General features: G+C 46.8%; 2 protein-coding genes across 3 annotated transcripts in view; one reads left to right on the forward strand and one right to left on the reverse strand.

Annotated features, from left to right (window-relative positions):
- Positions 1 to 5,783: 5,783 nt before the first annotated feature.
- On the reverse strand, positions 5,784 to 6,370 carry Misfa (mitochondrial sheath formation associated). The gene is made up of 2 exons (XM_057756003.1): positions 6,302 to 6,370; positions 5,784 to 5,882 (listed from the first exon to the last, which is right to left on the reverse strand). Exons 1-2 carry the CDS (start codon positions 6,368 to 6,370, stop codon positions 5,784 to 5,786), a joined length of 168 nt encoding a protein of 55 aa, XP_057611986.1.
- Positions 6,371 to 14,693: 8,323 nt separating this feature from the next.
- Positions 14,694 to 17,251, forward strand: part of Uevld (UEV and lactate/malate dehyrogenase domains) — a 37,617-nt gene continuing 35,059 nt past the window's right edge. For both annotated transcript variants that reach the window (XM_057756578.1, XM_057756580.1), the window contains exon 1: positions 14,694 to 14,759. In XM_057756578.1, the coding sequence (XP_057612561.1) occupies positions 14,718 to 14,759 (42 nt within the window). In that variant the 5' untranslated portion in view covers positions 14,694 to 14,717. The remainder of the gene's footprint in view (positions 14,760 to 17,251) is intronic.

Below are 17,251 nucleotides of genomic sequence, written 5' to 3' on the forward strand. Positions count from 1 at the left end.
CTTGTGGCTCAGGGTTTCGAAGGTTTATTGAAAAGGAAGAGAAACAGCAGAGCTGGCTTATGATTTTCTCTTGTCAGAATTATCAGGTTCAAATCCCCTATAACAAATGAGCTTCAGGAGCTGGAGAAACGGCTCAGTGGGTAGAGTACTCAGGGTACAGCCATGAGATGGGAGTGCCATGTAGCACACACAACAAAGTAAGCACCCCACACCCGCTTGTAAGCCCAGCTCCAAGAGTGGCAAAGACAGGATTACTAAGGCTTCCAGCCTTGCAGGGAAGGAACAGGCAGAGTGATAAAGGATACCCGATGCCTTCTGACCTCCCTCAGTATATGCGCTCACAGAGACATACTTGAACGGATGGATGGGCGCCCTTAGTGCCGCACATGAGGCAAGTACGAGACTGTATTTAATGACCCACTGCAATGTGCTGGGTGAGGTCGTGAAGAACAGGAAATACTAATAGTGTCTAGTCCCAAATTCCTCAGTACTGCATTTGCATTTTGGATTCATTTTCCTTTCCATAGGAAAGATAATCTTGCGGTGGGGGGTGGGGTGGATTGATGTGTAAAGTGCTTGTCACACAAATGAGTCTGCGGTCAGAGTTGCGGGTCCCCCATAAAAGGGAGGCAAGACCAGGCGGTGGTGGCGCACGCCTTTAATCCCAGCACTTGGGAGGCAGAGGCAGGTGGATCTCTGTGAGTTCGAGACCAGCCTGGTCTACAAGAGCTAGTTCCAGGACAGGCTCCAAAACCACAGAGAAACCCTGTCTCGAAAAACCAAAAAAAAAAAAAAAAAAAAAAAAAAAAAGAGGCATGGTGGCTTACATCTGTAACTCCAGCACTCGGCAGCGCAGAGATGGGTGGATTCCCGTGGCTCGCTGGCCGGCCAGTCTAATCAAAGTGGCAGATTCCAGGTTCAGTGGGAGACTGTCTCAAAACTACACTGGAGGATGTTAGAAAACACCAGGCGCTGACCTTCGGTCTCCACGCGGGTGAGCACACAAACACACAGAGTAACTCTTAACAAATGGTAGGAATAACAATGTGTTTTCTGTGTAAACGGCAGGAATGCTTTGCTGGGTACGTCTGTTCTCTTGAACAGTGGAGCCATCAGTCACCGAAATGTTCTTCCCTCCCCACCACCACCTCCCTGATCTCATTTTTAGAGGGTTAAGATACTGACGCTCAGACTGATTTATTATCTGCTGATTTTGTGCTTAGGCTCCTAGCCCTGGACTTAAATTTACTGCATCTATCTTGAGAGCTGCAGCTAGGTTTTGTTTATACATATGTTGTCTGGAGAGGTGGCTGGACTTAAGAGCACAAATTACCCAAGAGCTCTTGGGGAGGACCTGAGCCCATTCCCTGCACCCACATTGGCAGCTCACAATCACCTATAACTAACTCCAGGGGGAAACTGAGGCCTCTGTTGCATTCCAATGCAGACCTACACATACACCTACCTATAATTAAAAATAATTTAAAAAATCTTTTAAAAGGATCATTGGATAACTTCAGGTGAGGGAGACCATTGCCTTAGCACACAACACATAGGTGTTCCTGGAAGAAGCCTGCATCTCTACTGTGTCCAGGTCTGTGCTGGCAAGATACCTGAGCCTCTTAACTTCTCTTCGGTCACTTCAAGTGAGGCCAAGACCCAGCTTCAGCAGGTCTGGGTGAGGGCTGAATACCACCTTAGCATCTCCCCTCTGTATTTAAATGAGCCCCATGGGATAATTTTTACTTTTGGACCCAGGATTTGGGATATAGTATTTGGGAAGTGGGTCTAAAAATCATTACTTATGATTACCCAAGAGGGGACAATTTAAACGAGGTGTCTCAGCCTTAGAAGCTTTGACAAATAGGACCTGGCCATCACCCACTCACTCCCACCTACCAACTCACCCTCTATCTCTGTTAGGAGAATATTGTCTTTGTTCATCTTAGGTGTGGTAACTACACAGAATATGACAGAATAATGTGCGATTACTTTATGTGAAACCCACAACAGGAACTGGGCAGTTGGGTGTTCTTCACAGCTGCATGACTTCACCAGGGTCATCTTTGTTTACTTCCAAGGGGGTCTGGGGAGGGAAAGAAAAAGCATATGTCAGAAGACTAGCATTGCTAGGCTAAGCTGTAGGGCTGAGGCAAGTGCCAAGGACTGAAAGAGGCTGCCTCATCCTGTTACCCAAAGCATTTTATGCTTGCCACCAAAAAGTGCTCGGCACTGCGGGAACTGGCAGAGGGCAGAGATTTCTGCCACCAGAACCCCACCTGGGCTTGGTGGGCTGATGTAGGAAGTGATATTGAAGACTAAACATTTTTTTTAAATGATATTGCCTGCCCCTTTTTTAAAGATTTTATTTATTAAGTATAGAGTGGTCTGCCAGAAGAGGCACCAGATCCCATTATAGATGGCCGTGAACCACCATGTGGTTGCTGGGAATTGAACTCAGGAACCTCTGGAAGAGCAGCCAGTGCTCTTAACCTCTGAGCCATCTCTCCAGCCCCAAAGACATTTTTAAACATTTTGTCTGCATCGGCAGAGATTAGCTTTGAACCACCAGTCTTTTTTTTTTTTTTTTTTTGGTTTTTCGAGACAGGGTTTCTCTGTGGTTTTTTGGAGCCTGTCCTGGAACTAGCTCTTGTAGACCAGGCTGGTCTCGAACTCACAGAGATCCGCCTGCCTCTGCCTCCCGAGTGCTGGGATTAAAGGCGTGCGCCACCACCCCCCGGCTCGCCAGTCTTTTAAAAAATAAAGTATGCCGGGCGGTGGTGGCGCACGCCTTTAATCCCAGCACTCGGGAGACAGAGGCAGGTGGATCTCTGTGAGTTCGAGGCCAGCCTGGTCTACAAGAGGTAGTTCCAGGACAGGAACCAAAAGCTACGGAGAAACCCTGTCACGAAAAAATCCAATAAATAAATAAATAAATAATAAAGTATGTGTACGAACACACCTGAGAAACTGAGGTGTAGTCCACATGGTAGGTGCCCAGTGTGCAGGAGGTCCTGGCTCTCACCTGCAGCACTACATAATCTCAGCAGTCGGGAGGTGGAGGTGGAGAACCACCAAGGCAATCTTGGCTCTATTGCTAGCTCCAGACCATCCTTGGCTGAGTGAGACATCTGCCCTTTAGAAGTACATTCTAGGAAGTTGGAAAGCTCCCCGTTCTAAGCAGAGTGGCTAACAGTAGAAGCAGGCACATTCCAGGAACTTTTTCTCAAATACTAAAGAGAATTTTTCTAAAGTTGTTAAGACCGGATTTTCATGCTTTCCGTGTTAATGTTAGAGACTCTGACAGTAAAGAAGTCAAATGTACACTTACCCCTCCTGGGGGATATTTATATCCCTTCCACATGGTTCCTGCAATGAGAACCATCCATAAAACAACAATCATCGTGGACCCTCTTGGCTGCTGCGGGCGGGGAGCGGTTACTGGAAGGTCTGGTTCTATTTGCAGGATCCTGGGTCTCTGTCTGGCTTCATTCCAGACCAGATGGTGTCTGGCCCAGCATGGCAGTTCCTGACTGGTGAACTTTGTGGCCTAGACTAAAATGGCCATTTGGGGAGGTAAAGCTCAGGCACCGATTATGACATCAGTCCCCGCGACACTGGGCCTCCAGGGTGAGAGCATCAATAGGTTGGCCAGGACAGAGGTACTTTGGGTTGAAAGAAACCTCAAAAGGGAGCTATGCGTACATAACATACGCATTGGCTTAAATGAATCAAAGGCAGAAAAAGACTTCTGTGACACATAAAAACCACCTGGACTTAGGGGAATTGATAAACTAGGTGGACAACAGCTTTATTTATTTATAAGGCTACAATTAAGCCACCTAAAGAAGTCTCGTATTTTGTAAGACGGCAATCCAACCCTCATCCAGCTAAACCTCCTAATACCTCCCTGGGAAAGGAACAGAAGGACGATATCGGCTGCTTATGGCGCTCTTTCCCAAACACAAAATAATTTCAGTGGCTTAGAGTCACATTCTGTGGCAGCGGCTTGGCTGAACAAGTGTCACTTCTCACACACCCAATGGGATAGCTTTGAGTCAGTGGGTTGAGGGAGAACAGCCGACAGCTCTCATTTCCCGCTCTTACTATACCTGGGGCCAGGGTCACCGTCCCCTGCCTTCTGGAGTAGTTTCCCTACAAATCCTTCTGCTCTCGACTCAGCAAATTAAGACTACCAAGAGAAGCCACGTGGTGGTGGCGCATGCCTGTAATCCCGCACTCACTAGGCAGAGGCAGGTCTGGTCTACAAAGTCAGTTCCAGGACAACCAGGGCTACAGAGCAGCTCTGTCTTGACAAACAAACAAAAAGACTACCAAGAGTGAACTTCGTCCCGCAATGTTAACTGCTCTGAAATGGGCAAACTGGCAGAAGTCCCGGAGAGGGCCTGCAGAAAGGGGGTCTCCCTGGTTGCAGTGGAAGGAGTGTGAGGTGTTTGGAGGTCCGGCTTGCACCCCCACAATGAGCTGGCTGTGTGTTGTGTGTACCCAAGGCCACCATCATCTATAAATGTTTGCTAATAGGTTCTCATTTCACTTCGTTAAATCTGTAATTTGCTAATTTTCAAGGTTTGCACTAGACACCTTACATGGGTTCCCAAATATGATATTCATAAAAATAGTAAAAGGCTGAACTAGTTCCCGTTGTACCAGTGAATCTAAACCTCCCCAGTTCATGCGGTAAGTTGCAAAGTTGGGTCTTGACCTCAGGTTCCTGTTAACTCTAGCTTCCCAGCTATCTAGAAGGGGCATTAGAAATACTCATCTGGAAATGGTCCAGGCAAGGGTTCCTGACAGCCGTGTGGCAAAGCCCATGGGCAGCATGAGCCTTTTTATTAACAGCCATACCAAGAGTGGGTTTATGCCTCCAAAATGTCTCAGTGCCCAAGCTCAGGTGTGCAGCGTTTTTAAAGATAAAGGCCACAATTACATCAGTGGGGGTGGTGGTCACATCAGTGAAGGATTTGGAGTGACCTAGTAACATCTGTTCTCTTGCAAAACTCGGCATGTTTTCAAGATACCACGTGGCATTAGCTTTGATTCACGCTTCCTTTCAGTTATTTTAGCTTTATGTTTTAGCGTGGACAAACATTAATGATTCTGGTTAATACATCTGAACCATGGTCAGGGTGTTGCCGGATATGGCTGTCGTGAAGGGGCAGAAGGCTGAGAAGTATCTAAGCGTGCACAAAATAAGGTGGTGACAGGATGGCACTGCCTCAGTCATTTCTATCTGAGCCTTGCGCAGTGGCCCACGACTGCAACCCCAGCACTCCGGAGGCAGAGGCAGGGGGAATCTCTGTGTTGGAGTGTGAGGTCAGCCTGGTTTACTTAGTGGGCTCCTAGGGGTACATAGCGAGTCCTTGTCTCAAAAAAGGAGAGAAAAAAAGGATCAATTTAGGAAGAGAAAGGAGATGAGGGAGGAAAACGAGAGAGGAGGGGTACTACATCAAAGTCGGCTATACACATGGATATACAGACCCTTTTACTATAACATATGTGTGTGTAGGACAAAATATATAATTATCATACGCTAATATAATAGTGTCTGTGAAATAATGGACTAATACGTGGAATTTGCTCAGAAGGAACCCTGGGAGGCATGGTTATTTACAGACAGCTGGTTCTCAGCCTGCTTTCCCTAGCAGTACCCCCCAGTCCTCTCCCTAATACATATCTAAAGCTATCCCCTCCACGGTTGGCCTGTGTCTGGGAAGGGTGTTGGAGCATTCTACGGACAGGGACCCAGCCCGACAGACCTGATCTCACAGCAGCAGCAGCAGCTCATCCTCCAAAGCTTGGCTTCTTCGCCGTGCCTTGGTCTCCCAAACAGGCAACCCCTCTTTCCACTTTAGAGTCGGAGGCTGAGTCAGAAAGAAAATTAGAGGTAGACAGCGCCTCACTCATTAACCCCGTGGGAAGTCAGTGTTTCTGCGTGGTGAACGGAGGAGCCGGTTAGGGAATGCCTCATCACATTGTCCCTAATAGAAACTCCTCATCTGCTTGGCTTGAAACTCCGAAGTTAGGCACTGTGACCAGCAGAACTGTAAAAAAGCTGTTTTTAAAAATGCCATAATGCCTGAATACGAATGACATTATCAAAGCAGGTGGGGGGGTATTAAACCCTCCAAAGAAGGATGCCCCAATGGGATAGATGTTCCTGTCACATCCTGACTTCCAGTTGGTAAAAACCTCAGTGACTTTCCCTGTTTGGTCAGAAATCCCAGATGGGAGCATAAAGCCGCCGAGCCCGAAGTAGCTGGGATGCAAGGCTGGTGCTTACCATCACCTCTGGAAATGTCCCCATGTAGGATGCAAGCCCAACAAAAAGCATCCAGCCCAGCACGATCATCACCAAAAGAAAAATAATTTCTGAGCTACAATCACACGGTGAGAGACTGTTCGCCAAGATCTTGGCAAAGGCGCGAACTCATGAAACCTTCAGTTGATAGACGTGTCGCACGCTAGTTCCATTCCTTGATTCCAAAGGATCTGAGACTCTCTCAAGTTGGAGTCTGGGAAGGCATTGTGACATCATCGGTCGTGGGGCTTGGGTTTGACATGTTAGCGATACTTCCCCCAGACAGTACCTCAGCCCTGTGAGTTCTTCCTGTACTTCCTGTACTTCCCTGCACAACACTGCCACAAGGTAGGCACCATCCCTATGACCCCATTTCACTATTGAGAAAAATCAAAGTTCAGAAAGCCCAGATGCCTTACACTAGGGGGTACCAAGGCACACACTAACGTGAGAACAGGTTTGAAAGGGCGTATCACTACAACAGCTGACGACGAGACAAACTGGGGTCTAGGGAAGTGACACATCTATTTTGTTTGATTTTACTTTATTTTGAGATAGGGGCTCATGTATTCCAGGCTGGCCTCAAACTCGCTATTTAGCCAACACTGTCCTTGGACCCTAACCCATTTCTTCCATCTACTTCTATTTTGCGCGTACAGGACCTCTCTTCCTATCTTTAAGATGGGGTCCCTTTAAGAGGAGGGATATTCCCTCAAATCTCTTCACCCATGGTCCCTTTTCCACTGGTCCTCTTTTGTCACGGTCCCCCTCGGCCAGCAAGGAGGACGCACGACACACCGGAGCTCTCCTTGCTAAGCAGTTTATTCAGGACCTTGTTAACAATTGTAAAATCTCTCTCTTTCTTTCACTCACTCACACTCACTCTCTTCCTCTCTCCCTTCCTCTCTCCTTTCCTCTCTCCACTCTCCCTCTCCCTCTCTCTTTCTCTCCCTCTCCCTCTCCCTCTCTCTCCTCCTCTCTCTTCCTCGGCAAACCTCTCCCAGCCCTTAAGTAGGCATGGGCTACCAATCCTGGATTTCCAGGTGGGCACTGCTCATAGGTCCACGCATATGCAAGCAGCTGACAATCATTGCGTGATAATAGCATAAGTCAGGCCTAGTTGATATTAGGAGTTGATTATCACACAGAGCACTTGCTTTCGGGATCGCGGAGGGCGGGAGCCAGCACCATCAGGGGCAACTCCACGCAGCTCTCTACACATAGCCATCAGGTGTGACTCCACGCGGCTCTCTACACTTTTTTGGTTATCAAAAGTCAGAGAAATCCCTGGCCTTTTCTCAAAAAAGCCTCCAGTTGACACAACCGTTCTCTTCCCAACTGTCCTGTGGTCGATTTCCTTTTATGATCAAACTTCCTAGATGAGTGACCCACATCCAAATCCCTCCTTTACAGTCGACACCTTTCCCATGTGTCTCCTTCTGATCCAGCCCCTAGTTTGGAATGTCGATGCTCACTCAGACATCATCGAAGACCTCACTTTTGGCAAGAATAGCAACACATTTTGGTATGTCTGACCGTTACGCACCCGTGTTCTTCTACGTACACGCAACTCCGTATATATAGACAGTCTTCTTGCGTCATTCTGCTAAAGATGACCGTACTTCACGCATGAAAAACTTGCTCCTCCCCCCACCCCCAAACGATACACCCAAGTCATTAAAATGAGTCTTGCAAACCACATGTGGTGTATGCAGTTCCAGCACTAGGGAGGTTAAGGCAGGATGATGGCTGAGTTTAAACCAGCATGGTTACTTAGTAAATTCCCTTCCAGTCAGAGCTCCCTAGCAAGATCATCTCAAAATAAACAACAATACCTACACTTTTTTTTTTAAACACAAGTTCTGTGTAGCTCTGGCTGCCCTGAAACTCAGAGATGCATCTGCCTCTGCCTTCTGAGTTCTGGGATTAAAGGCATGCATTACCATGTCTAGCTTTCTTCTTTTTGTTTTTCTTTTGTTTTGCTTTTTGAGACAGGGTTTCTCTGTGTGCCCTGGCTGTCCTGGAACTCACTCAGTAGACTAGACCGGCCTTAAATCAGAGATCTGCCTGCCTCTGCCTCCCGAGTACTGGGATTAAAGGCATATACCACCTCCACCTGGCTGTTTTCTTTCATTTTTCTTAATGTGAAGTCTTACTGAAGTATAATCTACATATGATAAAACTTATTCTTTTTTTTTTTTTTTCTTCGAGACAGGGTTTCTCTGTGGTTTTGGAGCCTGTCCCGGAACTAGCTCTTGTAGACCAGGCTGGTCTCGAACTCCCAGAGATCCGCCTGCCTCTGCCCCCCAAGTGCTGGGATTAAAGGCGTGCGCCACCACCGCCCGGCTGATAAAACTTATTCTTTCTTTTTAGTGTAGAGGAGAAACCTGCTACTGAGTGAATGACTGGAAGTGTCACTCCAGCCCCTGGCCTGGGAGTTGCGTTGGTCCAGACTCCAGCTCCCCAGCCTGGCAAGCGCTGACCCCTCCCCGGGGAGGGTCAGGACCACTTCCACACGCTATTTAGGCTCACGGGAAGAGGGGAGGAATACATGGTCTCCGGGATTTGTGTAAGCTCTTCTCCCCGCCCTGCTGTCTCGGTTCACCTTTGAGTGCCGCATTTATTAAACACGGGCATTTTAATTTGGTCTAATCTGGTTTAATTGGCGTTATTTGCGTAGGCAGAGTGGCTTTTCTTAAGATTAAAGCAAACACCGAGTTTTGAAAAATACATCAACAGTCTTGTACCTACCATTATCAAAAAGGAAATGTTTCTGAGCACCTCTAAGAATTGTGCACCCAGCCACCGGGTTCTTGAGACCACGTGTACATTTTTGTATTTTTTTTTAATTTTCATATTTTATTTAATGTGCATGGCTTTTTGTCTACATGTCTGTCTGTACACCACTTGAGTGCCTGGTGTCTACAAAGGCTGGTAGAAAACTTTGGGGCCTGTGTAACTGCATTTACAGACAGCTGTGACCACCATGTTGGTGCTAGAAATTGAACTTTTTTGTTTGGTTGGTTTTTATTTTTTAATGTATGTATGCATGTATGTATGTATTTCTTTATTTTGAGATAGGGTTTCTCTGTACAGCCTTGGCTGTCCAGGAACTCACTCTATAGACCAGGCTGGCCTCGAACTCACAGAGATGCACCTGCCTCTGCTCCCCAAGTGCTGGGGTTAACTGCGTGTGCCACCACCTTTATTTTTATATCTTTCAACTTCTCCAGATAATTTTTATGTTTTTTTTTATGTTATATGTGTGTGTGTGTTGCGAATATTTCAGCCTGGGAGTGTGGGTTTACACGGGTCTGAGAAATGAAAACTCAGACACACATCGAGAATGAATTTAGCCTTTGTAACTGCAGGGGGTTCAGTCTTGGTGAACTGAAGCACCTTCCCTTCTCCTCAGCATCTTTTTTTTCTATATTGACACTTAGCTAGTCGATTCTCGTATTTCAAAATAAACTAATAGAAGCTTCCAACAATACAATGCCAGGTGCACGTACCTGATTCAGGAGGTACCACGGTTTTCTGGGTTCCTCTAAACCAGGTTTTGCATAGGCTTTGTGTCCATGGGAAACTCTCAGTCAAGATTCACAGGGGCAACAAGAGGTATTTGTAACACAAAGGAAGACCTAGGGGCTGTGTCAGGGGTAACCCAGCGGGGTTTTGTGGCTAAGTGCAGGTTGCTTGCTATCCCTCTGGCGCCAGACCAGCGGGACATTATACCACACATGTGGGTGTTTTGCCTGTTTGTATGTCTGTGCACCCTTGCAGGTAGTGCCTGTGGAGGCCAGGTAAGGACATGTGATTCCAGGAACTTGAGTGAAATCCACCTTTTTGTTTTTGGGGTAGTTCTCCCACTGAGTTCCCAGAGCTCCAAGAACCCACCTGTTTCTACCTCCCTGGTACTGGCCTGGCTGTTTGAAGTGGGTTCGAGGGAATAAAGCCAGGTTCTTAGTGCTTGTGCAGCAAGCACTTAGCTGACTGGACTCTCCGCAGCCTCCACTCTTGAGTGCTTCTATTTCTGTAAGACAGGCCCCTTTGCACCCCAAAACCGGGTCTCACTGTGGCTGACCTGGAACTCACAGAGATCCACCTGCCTCTGCCTCCTGAATGTAGGGATTAAAGGCGTGCGCCACTATGTCCAACTTGTAAAATAGACTTAAAAGTGGGGTTATGGGATCAAAAGCATCTCAGATAACTGGGGCTGGAGAGATGGGGCAAGTTAAAGAGCACTGGCTGCTCTTCCAGAAGACCTGGGTTTGATTCCTAACATTCACTGTAACTCCAGTTCCAGGTGCTCTGACACCCTTTGCCTTCCCACGGCACTTGTACATTCCCACAGGCACATATATGTACACATAAAAGTGAAGACATCCTTTTTGTTTTCTTTGTATTGGTATGGGTGGTTTGCCTGCCTGTATGTCTACACACCACTTCCATTCATTCCTGGTGCCCACGGAGGCCAGAAGACAGCATTGGATCCCCCGGAGCTGGAGTTAACAGACTGCTGTGAGCCTCTGTGTGGGTGCTGGGAAGTGAACCCAGGTCCTTTGGAAGAACAGCCAGTGTTCATAACCACTTAGCCATCTCTTCAACCCAAATAAATAAATCTTAAAAAAAAAAAAAAAAAAGCCGGGCGGTGGTGGCACACGCCTTTAATCCCAGCACTCGGGAGGCAGAGGCAGGCGGATCTCTGTGAGTTCGAGACCATCCTGGTCTACAAGAGCTAGTTCCAGGACAGGATCCAAAACCACAGAGAAACCCTGTCTCGAAAAACCAAAAAAAAAAAAAGCTCAGCTATATCACTCTTTTCTTCATAACCTTCTTCCAGTGGCTTTTCTTTCTTACTAATGGCCTGAGAAAGAAGACAGCAATCCCTGACATATGACATATATGCATCTTGATACACACACACACACACACACACACACACACACAGAGCTGCTTGTTATATAGCTAAGCTCGATATTGACAGGATTTGCCCTGTGGCTCTGAGCTAGATCAGTTCATTCTTCTGTTGGACAGAGACATCCCATAGAATACTAACACTGCAGAGATGAAAGCAATGAAATACCAAACAGCCTCCTGTCTGCTAAACCACACTACCTCTGCTGCTTTGCCAGTCACAGCCTTCTCGTCACCCAAGTGTGCCATCTTACACAAGATCTTCACTGGTAAGTTAGTCACGGAAACGACTCTGCTCCCGATACCACACAAAGAGGCTCCAGAATGAGCCTCTTTCCCTTACAGCTTCCACCCAGTGTCCAAATCCCGTAACAGAATTTGAACGCTTCAAACACCATCTCCCTGAGCTGTACCAGTGTCCCTCACAAACCTGCTCCCTCGCTGTAAGGAGCAATAAACCTAGTTTCTTAAATACAGCTATGTTCCAGCTTCTGGTAGCTAAGTCTCCTCAAGCCAGAGTCCTGAAAATTATCTTTAGAAAGTCCCACAGCACAGTGACCGACTTCACCACCAAGGCTGGCTGAACTGGCTGCCTGGCGGCTGGGAGCATTGGTCAGCAACAGAGCTAGGCACCTGATTTCTGTCCCCAGCATCCAAAACAAACCGCTTTCTCAGACTGTCCCTAGAGTTCCTGGTCAACTAAGTCTAGATCGCTCATGTTCAATAAGCTGATTTTAGTCATTTCTCAATGTATAAATATTTCAAGACATCATACAGTAAGGATATACACTTTTGTGTCAACAAATGAGTTCTTCAAAGTTCCCCTATTTGTTTTTTTAAATAAGTATTTGTTTTTATTTTATGTGTATGAGTGTTTCAGCTGCTTGTACGGGCACCATGAGAGTGCCTGGTGTCTGAGGAGGCCAGAAGAGGACATCAGCCCCCTGGAGCTGAAGATAGAGGTAGCTGTGAGCTGCCATGTGGGGGCTGGGAATAGAACCTTACTTCCCTGTAAGAGCAGCAAGCTGCAGCAAACAGCTAACCCATCTCTCCACTCCACCTGCACTATTTAAATTATATATGTGTGTTGTATGATGTTTTACTCTTTTGGCGTTTGTTTTGTTGTTTTTTTTTTTTTTTGTTTTGTTTTGTTTTTCAAGACAGGGTTTCTCTGTAGCTTTGGAGCCTGTCCCGGAAGCTCTTGTAGACCAGGCTGGCCTTGAACTCACAGAGATCCACCTGCCTCTGCCTCTCCAGTGCTGGGATTAAAGGCACGCACCACCACCACTCGACTTTCTTTTGGCTTTTTTGAAGGATCTGCTACCCAGCTCCCAAATAAATCACACATGGAGGTTTGTTCTTAGTTACGAATACACGGCCTTAGCTTGGCTTGTTTCTTGCCAGCTTTTCTTAACTTTCTTAAATTATTCTGACTACCTTTTGCCTCTGGGCTTTTATCTTTATCTATTTCTGTATACCTTTCTTTCCTTCTTACTCTGTGACTGGCTGGGTGGCTGACTTGATATCCTCCTCTCCTTCTTCTGTGCTCCTCCTCTCTCCTTTCCAGATTTTGCCTTGAATTTATACTTTCTGCCTGCTAGCCCTGCCTACCCTTACTCCTGCCTCACTCTTGGCCGTTCATCTCTTTATTAGAACCATCAGGTGTTCTAGACAGGCACAGTAACACAACTTCACAGAGTTAAACAAATGCAGCATAAACAAAAGTCACACATCTGAGAATAATATGCCCCAACATATGTGTGTCTGTGCTCGTGAGTGCAGGTGCCCTGGGAGGCCAGAGGTGTCCCACAGGCCTGGAGCCAGAGTTACAATTGACATAACTGCCCAGCCATCTCTCCAGTCTCAGGAATTTGTATTTCCAGCAAGTTACTGTGAGTGCACTATACCGGAAAAAAAGATGGATTTTGTTAGCTATGATGCTGGAGGAACCTCAGCCCGAGGACTCTCCCTCAGGTACAGCAGGGATCCTGACCCCTGCTGCACAAAGACTTTAAGGAAAAGTTAGAATGAAAAAGGCAGTTTATTAGGCAAAAATACAAAACACAACATGTTATGTGGTTTAAGGAAGGTGGTCTATAAGACTAATTCTTTTTTTTTTTTTTTTTTTTTTTTTTTGGTTTTTTCGAGACAGGGTTTCTCTGTGGTTTTGGAGCCTGTCCTGGAACTAGCTCTTGTAGACCAGGCTGGCCTCGAACTCCCAGAGATCCGCCTGCCTCTGCCTCCCAAGTGCTGGGATTAAAGGCATGCGCCACCACTGCCCGGCTATAAGACTAATTCTTAAATATGGTGGTATGCTTATTTCCTCACAGGATTCTTCTACGGTGAGTGATATTATAAGGGGATTTATGAGGTGTAATGTGTAGGCATGGATCAAAAGAATGAAAGCCATTTTGCAATGCATAGGTTTCACAAGGTTGATGTGTTCTGATTGATTGTAAGCATAGCTTACTAGCCATTTCAATAATCCTGTGATGCTTTCAGGAAAGAGAATTTCATTTTTGGTCAGTCATGTCAAAATTATTACTTTTTTAAATTTATTTTTACTTTACGTGTATGAGGGTTTTACCTGCAGGTGCCAGTGGGGGCCAGAAGAAGGCAACCGGAGCAGTAGATAGTTGGCATATGGGTGCTGAGATCGAATTCATGTCCTCTGGAGGTGCACCAAGGGCTCTTGTCGAAATTCTTTTTTTTTTTTTTTTTTTTTTTCGAGACAGGGTTTCTCTGTAGCTTTTGGTTCCTGTCCTGGAACTAGCTCTTGTAGACCAGGCTGGCCTCGAACTCACAGAGATCCGCCCGCCACCACCGCCCGGCTTCGAAATTCTTTTTTTTTTTTTTTTTTTTTTTTTTTAGAAATTCTTGACTCTTCGTAGAAATTAACCAAATCCAGATAAATGAGGGGACTTTTTCCCTTATCCACGTCGTCTTGGCCTTTCGGTCTTTTTTATCATCGGCCTCACTAGCTCAGTTATCTGACGAGACTCCACTAGATTTCTCATCTACCCCTAACTACTCCAAAACTTTGATTTTGAACATCCAAATCCAGCTACAGTTTTTGGTTTTGATGGTCCGCCCCTTCCGCGCCCCACCGCTCGCATTCTGGGCTGAAATCAAGTCTTCCCGGAATTTGCTTGCACCTGTTTGCTCATGGGTTCTTCCTAGCTAAGTTTCCCTCAGGAAGCCAAGGTGTTTTTCCGTCTGGCAGGGCGCTGCGGTCCCCGGAGCTCCGGGTTGTTTTCCATCTTCGGCTTTTGGTTTGGGCTCAGAACGCGCCGAGTCGCCCGGCTGGAAGGAGAGCTCGGGGTTCCGATCAACGCCCGTCTCCGAGCACCGCCCAGGCGTGCGTCCTGCGGGAATCGGCCAACTGGAAGGGGCGGGGACCGTCCTCTGCGGACTTTTGGGCCTCGGCGGCTTCCGTCTGCAGCAGGTTCGTGAGTAGCCGAGGACCGCGACTCTGCCGGCCATGGAGTTCGACTGTGAGGCCGTGAGGCGGCTGCTGGGCAAGGTGCGGGCGGCCGGGCGGCGGGCCGGGCGGGTCCCAGCGTCCTCGTCACGTCACGCTGCCCCAGCTCACACCCTCCCTCGACGCCCCCTAACCCCCACCCATATCCTTCCCCCCCCCCCCCCCAAAATCGTTGTGTTGCTTTGACACATCGACTCATGCAGTTACCCAGGCTGGCTGGGAAGTTGCAGCAGTCCCCCTGCCTCAGCCTTCGGGTGTGGGGTCAGAGGCTGGCGGCCCCTCGTCTCCCTTGAATGAGTCACTCCCTGCAGGTGACTGCTTGGGAAAGTCCCAATTATCACACTGTGGAAGCGATCGATTCTGCGCAGTGCTTCCTTCTGGACAGTCACTGACTGTGCTCTTGTTTCTGTGTTGCGCTCACCTAGGCTGTGACCACAGCGTAGGCGCCCACGAGGAGATATCGCCGCAGACAGCTTGACCGTAGAAAGGTGGAGGGCTCCCCCACCGTCAGGTCTTACCTGCATCCCAGAGGCCGGATGCTCAGCATTCCTGATTCCTGCCCACGGGCAGCCAGAGCCCTCTCGCTCAGAAGTTAGTTGGTCCTGAAGGTTCAGATTTCCGTTGAAACCAGATTTCTGGTTTTCTTGAATGTGGGGGTGTCTCTCTTTGTTGGGACACACTTTACATCTGTTAGAGTTTTCAAGCCGGGCGGTGGTGGCGCACACCTTTAATTTCTGGAGACATAGGCAGGCAGATCTCTGTGAGTTCGAGGCCAGCCAGTTTGGTCAGGCTCCAAAGCTACAGAGAAACTCTGTCTCAGAAAAAAACAAAACAAAAACCAAAAACCAAAAAACTTTGGTTCCCTAGTTACAATACTCTATTCCCTGATAAATCACCTTAAAACATAAATTTAAGGTGAATGTTATTAATTTTTACATGTTGCCAATGTAGCCAATGAGTGTGTGTGTGTTTTAGTGGGGATTGAACCTAAAGCCTTGTGCATACTAGGAAGTCACTCTATCACTATATTCTTAGCCACAACATTCCTTTTTTTACTTTTTATTTATTTTTTGTTTTGTTTTTTTGGGACAGGGTTTCTCTGTAGCTTTGGAGCCTGTCCTGAAACTAACCAGGCTGGCTTCGAACTCACAGAGTTCCTTTTTTTTTTTTTTTTTTTCCTTTTAAGTTTTCTTTATTATGTATAGATACACCAGAAGAGGACACCAGATCTCATTACAGATGGTTGTGAGCCACCATGTGGATGCTGGGAATTGAACTCAGGACCTTTGGAAGAGAAGCCAATGCTCTTCTCCTCTGAGCCATCTCTCCAGCTCCTCATTCCTTTTTTAAAAAGGTTTATTTTTTTTGTTTTTACTTATGTGTATGTGTGTGCTTGTATATATACTACTTGCTGTATGTGGGTGCTTGTAGGAGGCCAAAGAGGTATCAGAACCCCTGGTCATGAAGTATAGGAGGTTTGGGCTATTTAATGTGGGTGCTGGGAACTGAAGCCCAGGCCTATGGAAGAAGTATTGTCAAATACTCTTAACCATCTCACCAGCCTGCGTACCTGTTTGTTTTGGGTTTTGACAGGGTTTCATCATGTAACCCAGGCTATCCTGGAACTCTTTATGTAAACTAAGCTGGCTCAAACTCACCATGATCTTCCTGTCTGCCTCCCAATTGCTGGGATCAAAGGCATATTCCAACACACGTGACTTGAGCATCTCTGTTTTCCAGTGTAGCTGTATCTTCCCTATAGCAGTGCAGATGGGTATGGGGGAGTTTTGATTGCCCTGTATCCTCTCCAGCACTTACTATTGTCTCATGACTATGGCTTGTATCTTGATTATGTGGTGATCCCACCAGCCTTTTTCGTTCACTTTCAAGATTATTTTGACTGTTCTAAGATAGCTGTTCCATGTTAGTTGAAGTTTGGAGTTGAGATATGTGCGTGTGTTTCAGACAGAAACTAGGCCTCCTAGAGATGATAAGCAAATGCTTTATCATTCAGCTACATCTCCAGCCCAATTTTCAGACTTTTATTTAAAAACTCAGTTGGCTGGGCAGTGGTGGTGCATGTCTTTAATCCCAGCACTCTGGGAGGCAGAGGCAAGAGGATCTCTGTGAGTTTGAAGCCATCCTGGTCTACAAAGTGAGTTCCAGGATAACCAGAGCTGTTAGATGTAGAAATCCTGTCTCAAAACAAAACACACACACACACACACACACACACAAAACGAAACAAGCAGACAAAAAGCTCAGCTGAAGTTTCACTCAGAGATTTTGCTGAATCTTTTGGGAAATATTACTATCTTGATGTTTTAGATCCACAAACACAGGGTATTTTCCCATTTTATTTCTTCCCAGTGTTATGTTTTTTTTTGTTTTTTTTTTTTTTTTTTTTTTTGGTTTTTCGAGACAGGGTTTCTCTGTGGCTTTGGAGCCTGTCCTGGAACTAGCTCTGTAGACCAGGCTGGTCTCGAACTCACAGAGATCCGCCTGCCTCTCCCGAGTGCTGGGATTAAAGGCGT

This window comes from Chionomys nivalis, chromosome 23 (assembly GCF_950005125.1).
Source record: "Chionomys nivalis chromosome 23, mChiNiv1.1, whole genome shotgun sequence".
NCBI lineage: Eukaryota > Metazoa > Chordata > Mammalia > Rodentia > Cricetidae > Chionomys > Chionomys nivalis.

Coding starts and splice junctions, on each gene's coding strand:
- Misfa (XM_057756003.1), bottom strand. CDS start 6,370: ATGATCGTGCTGGGCTGGATGCTTTTTGTTGGGCTTGCATCCTACATG. Junction 5,883..6,301: donor GGACATTTCCAGAGGTGATG/GTAAGCACCAGC, acceptor TTTCTGACTCAG/CCTCCGACTCTAAAGTGGAA.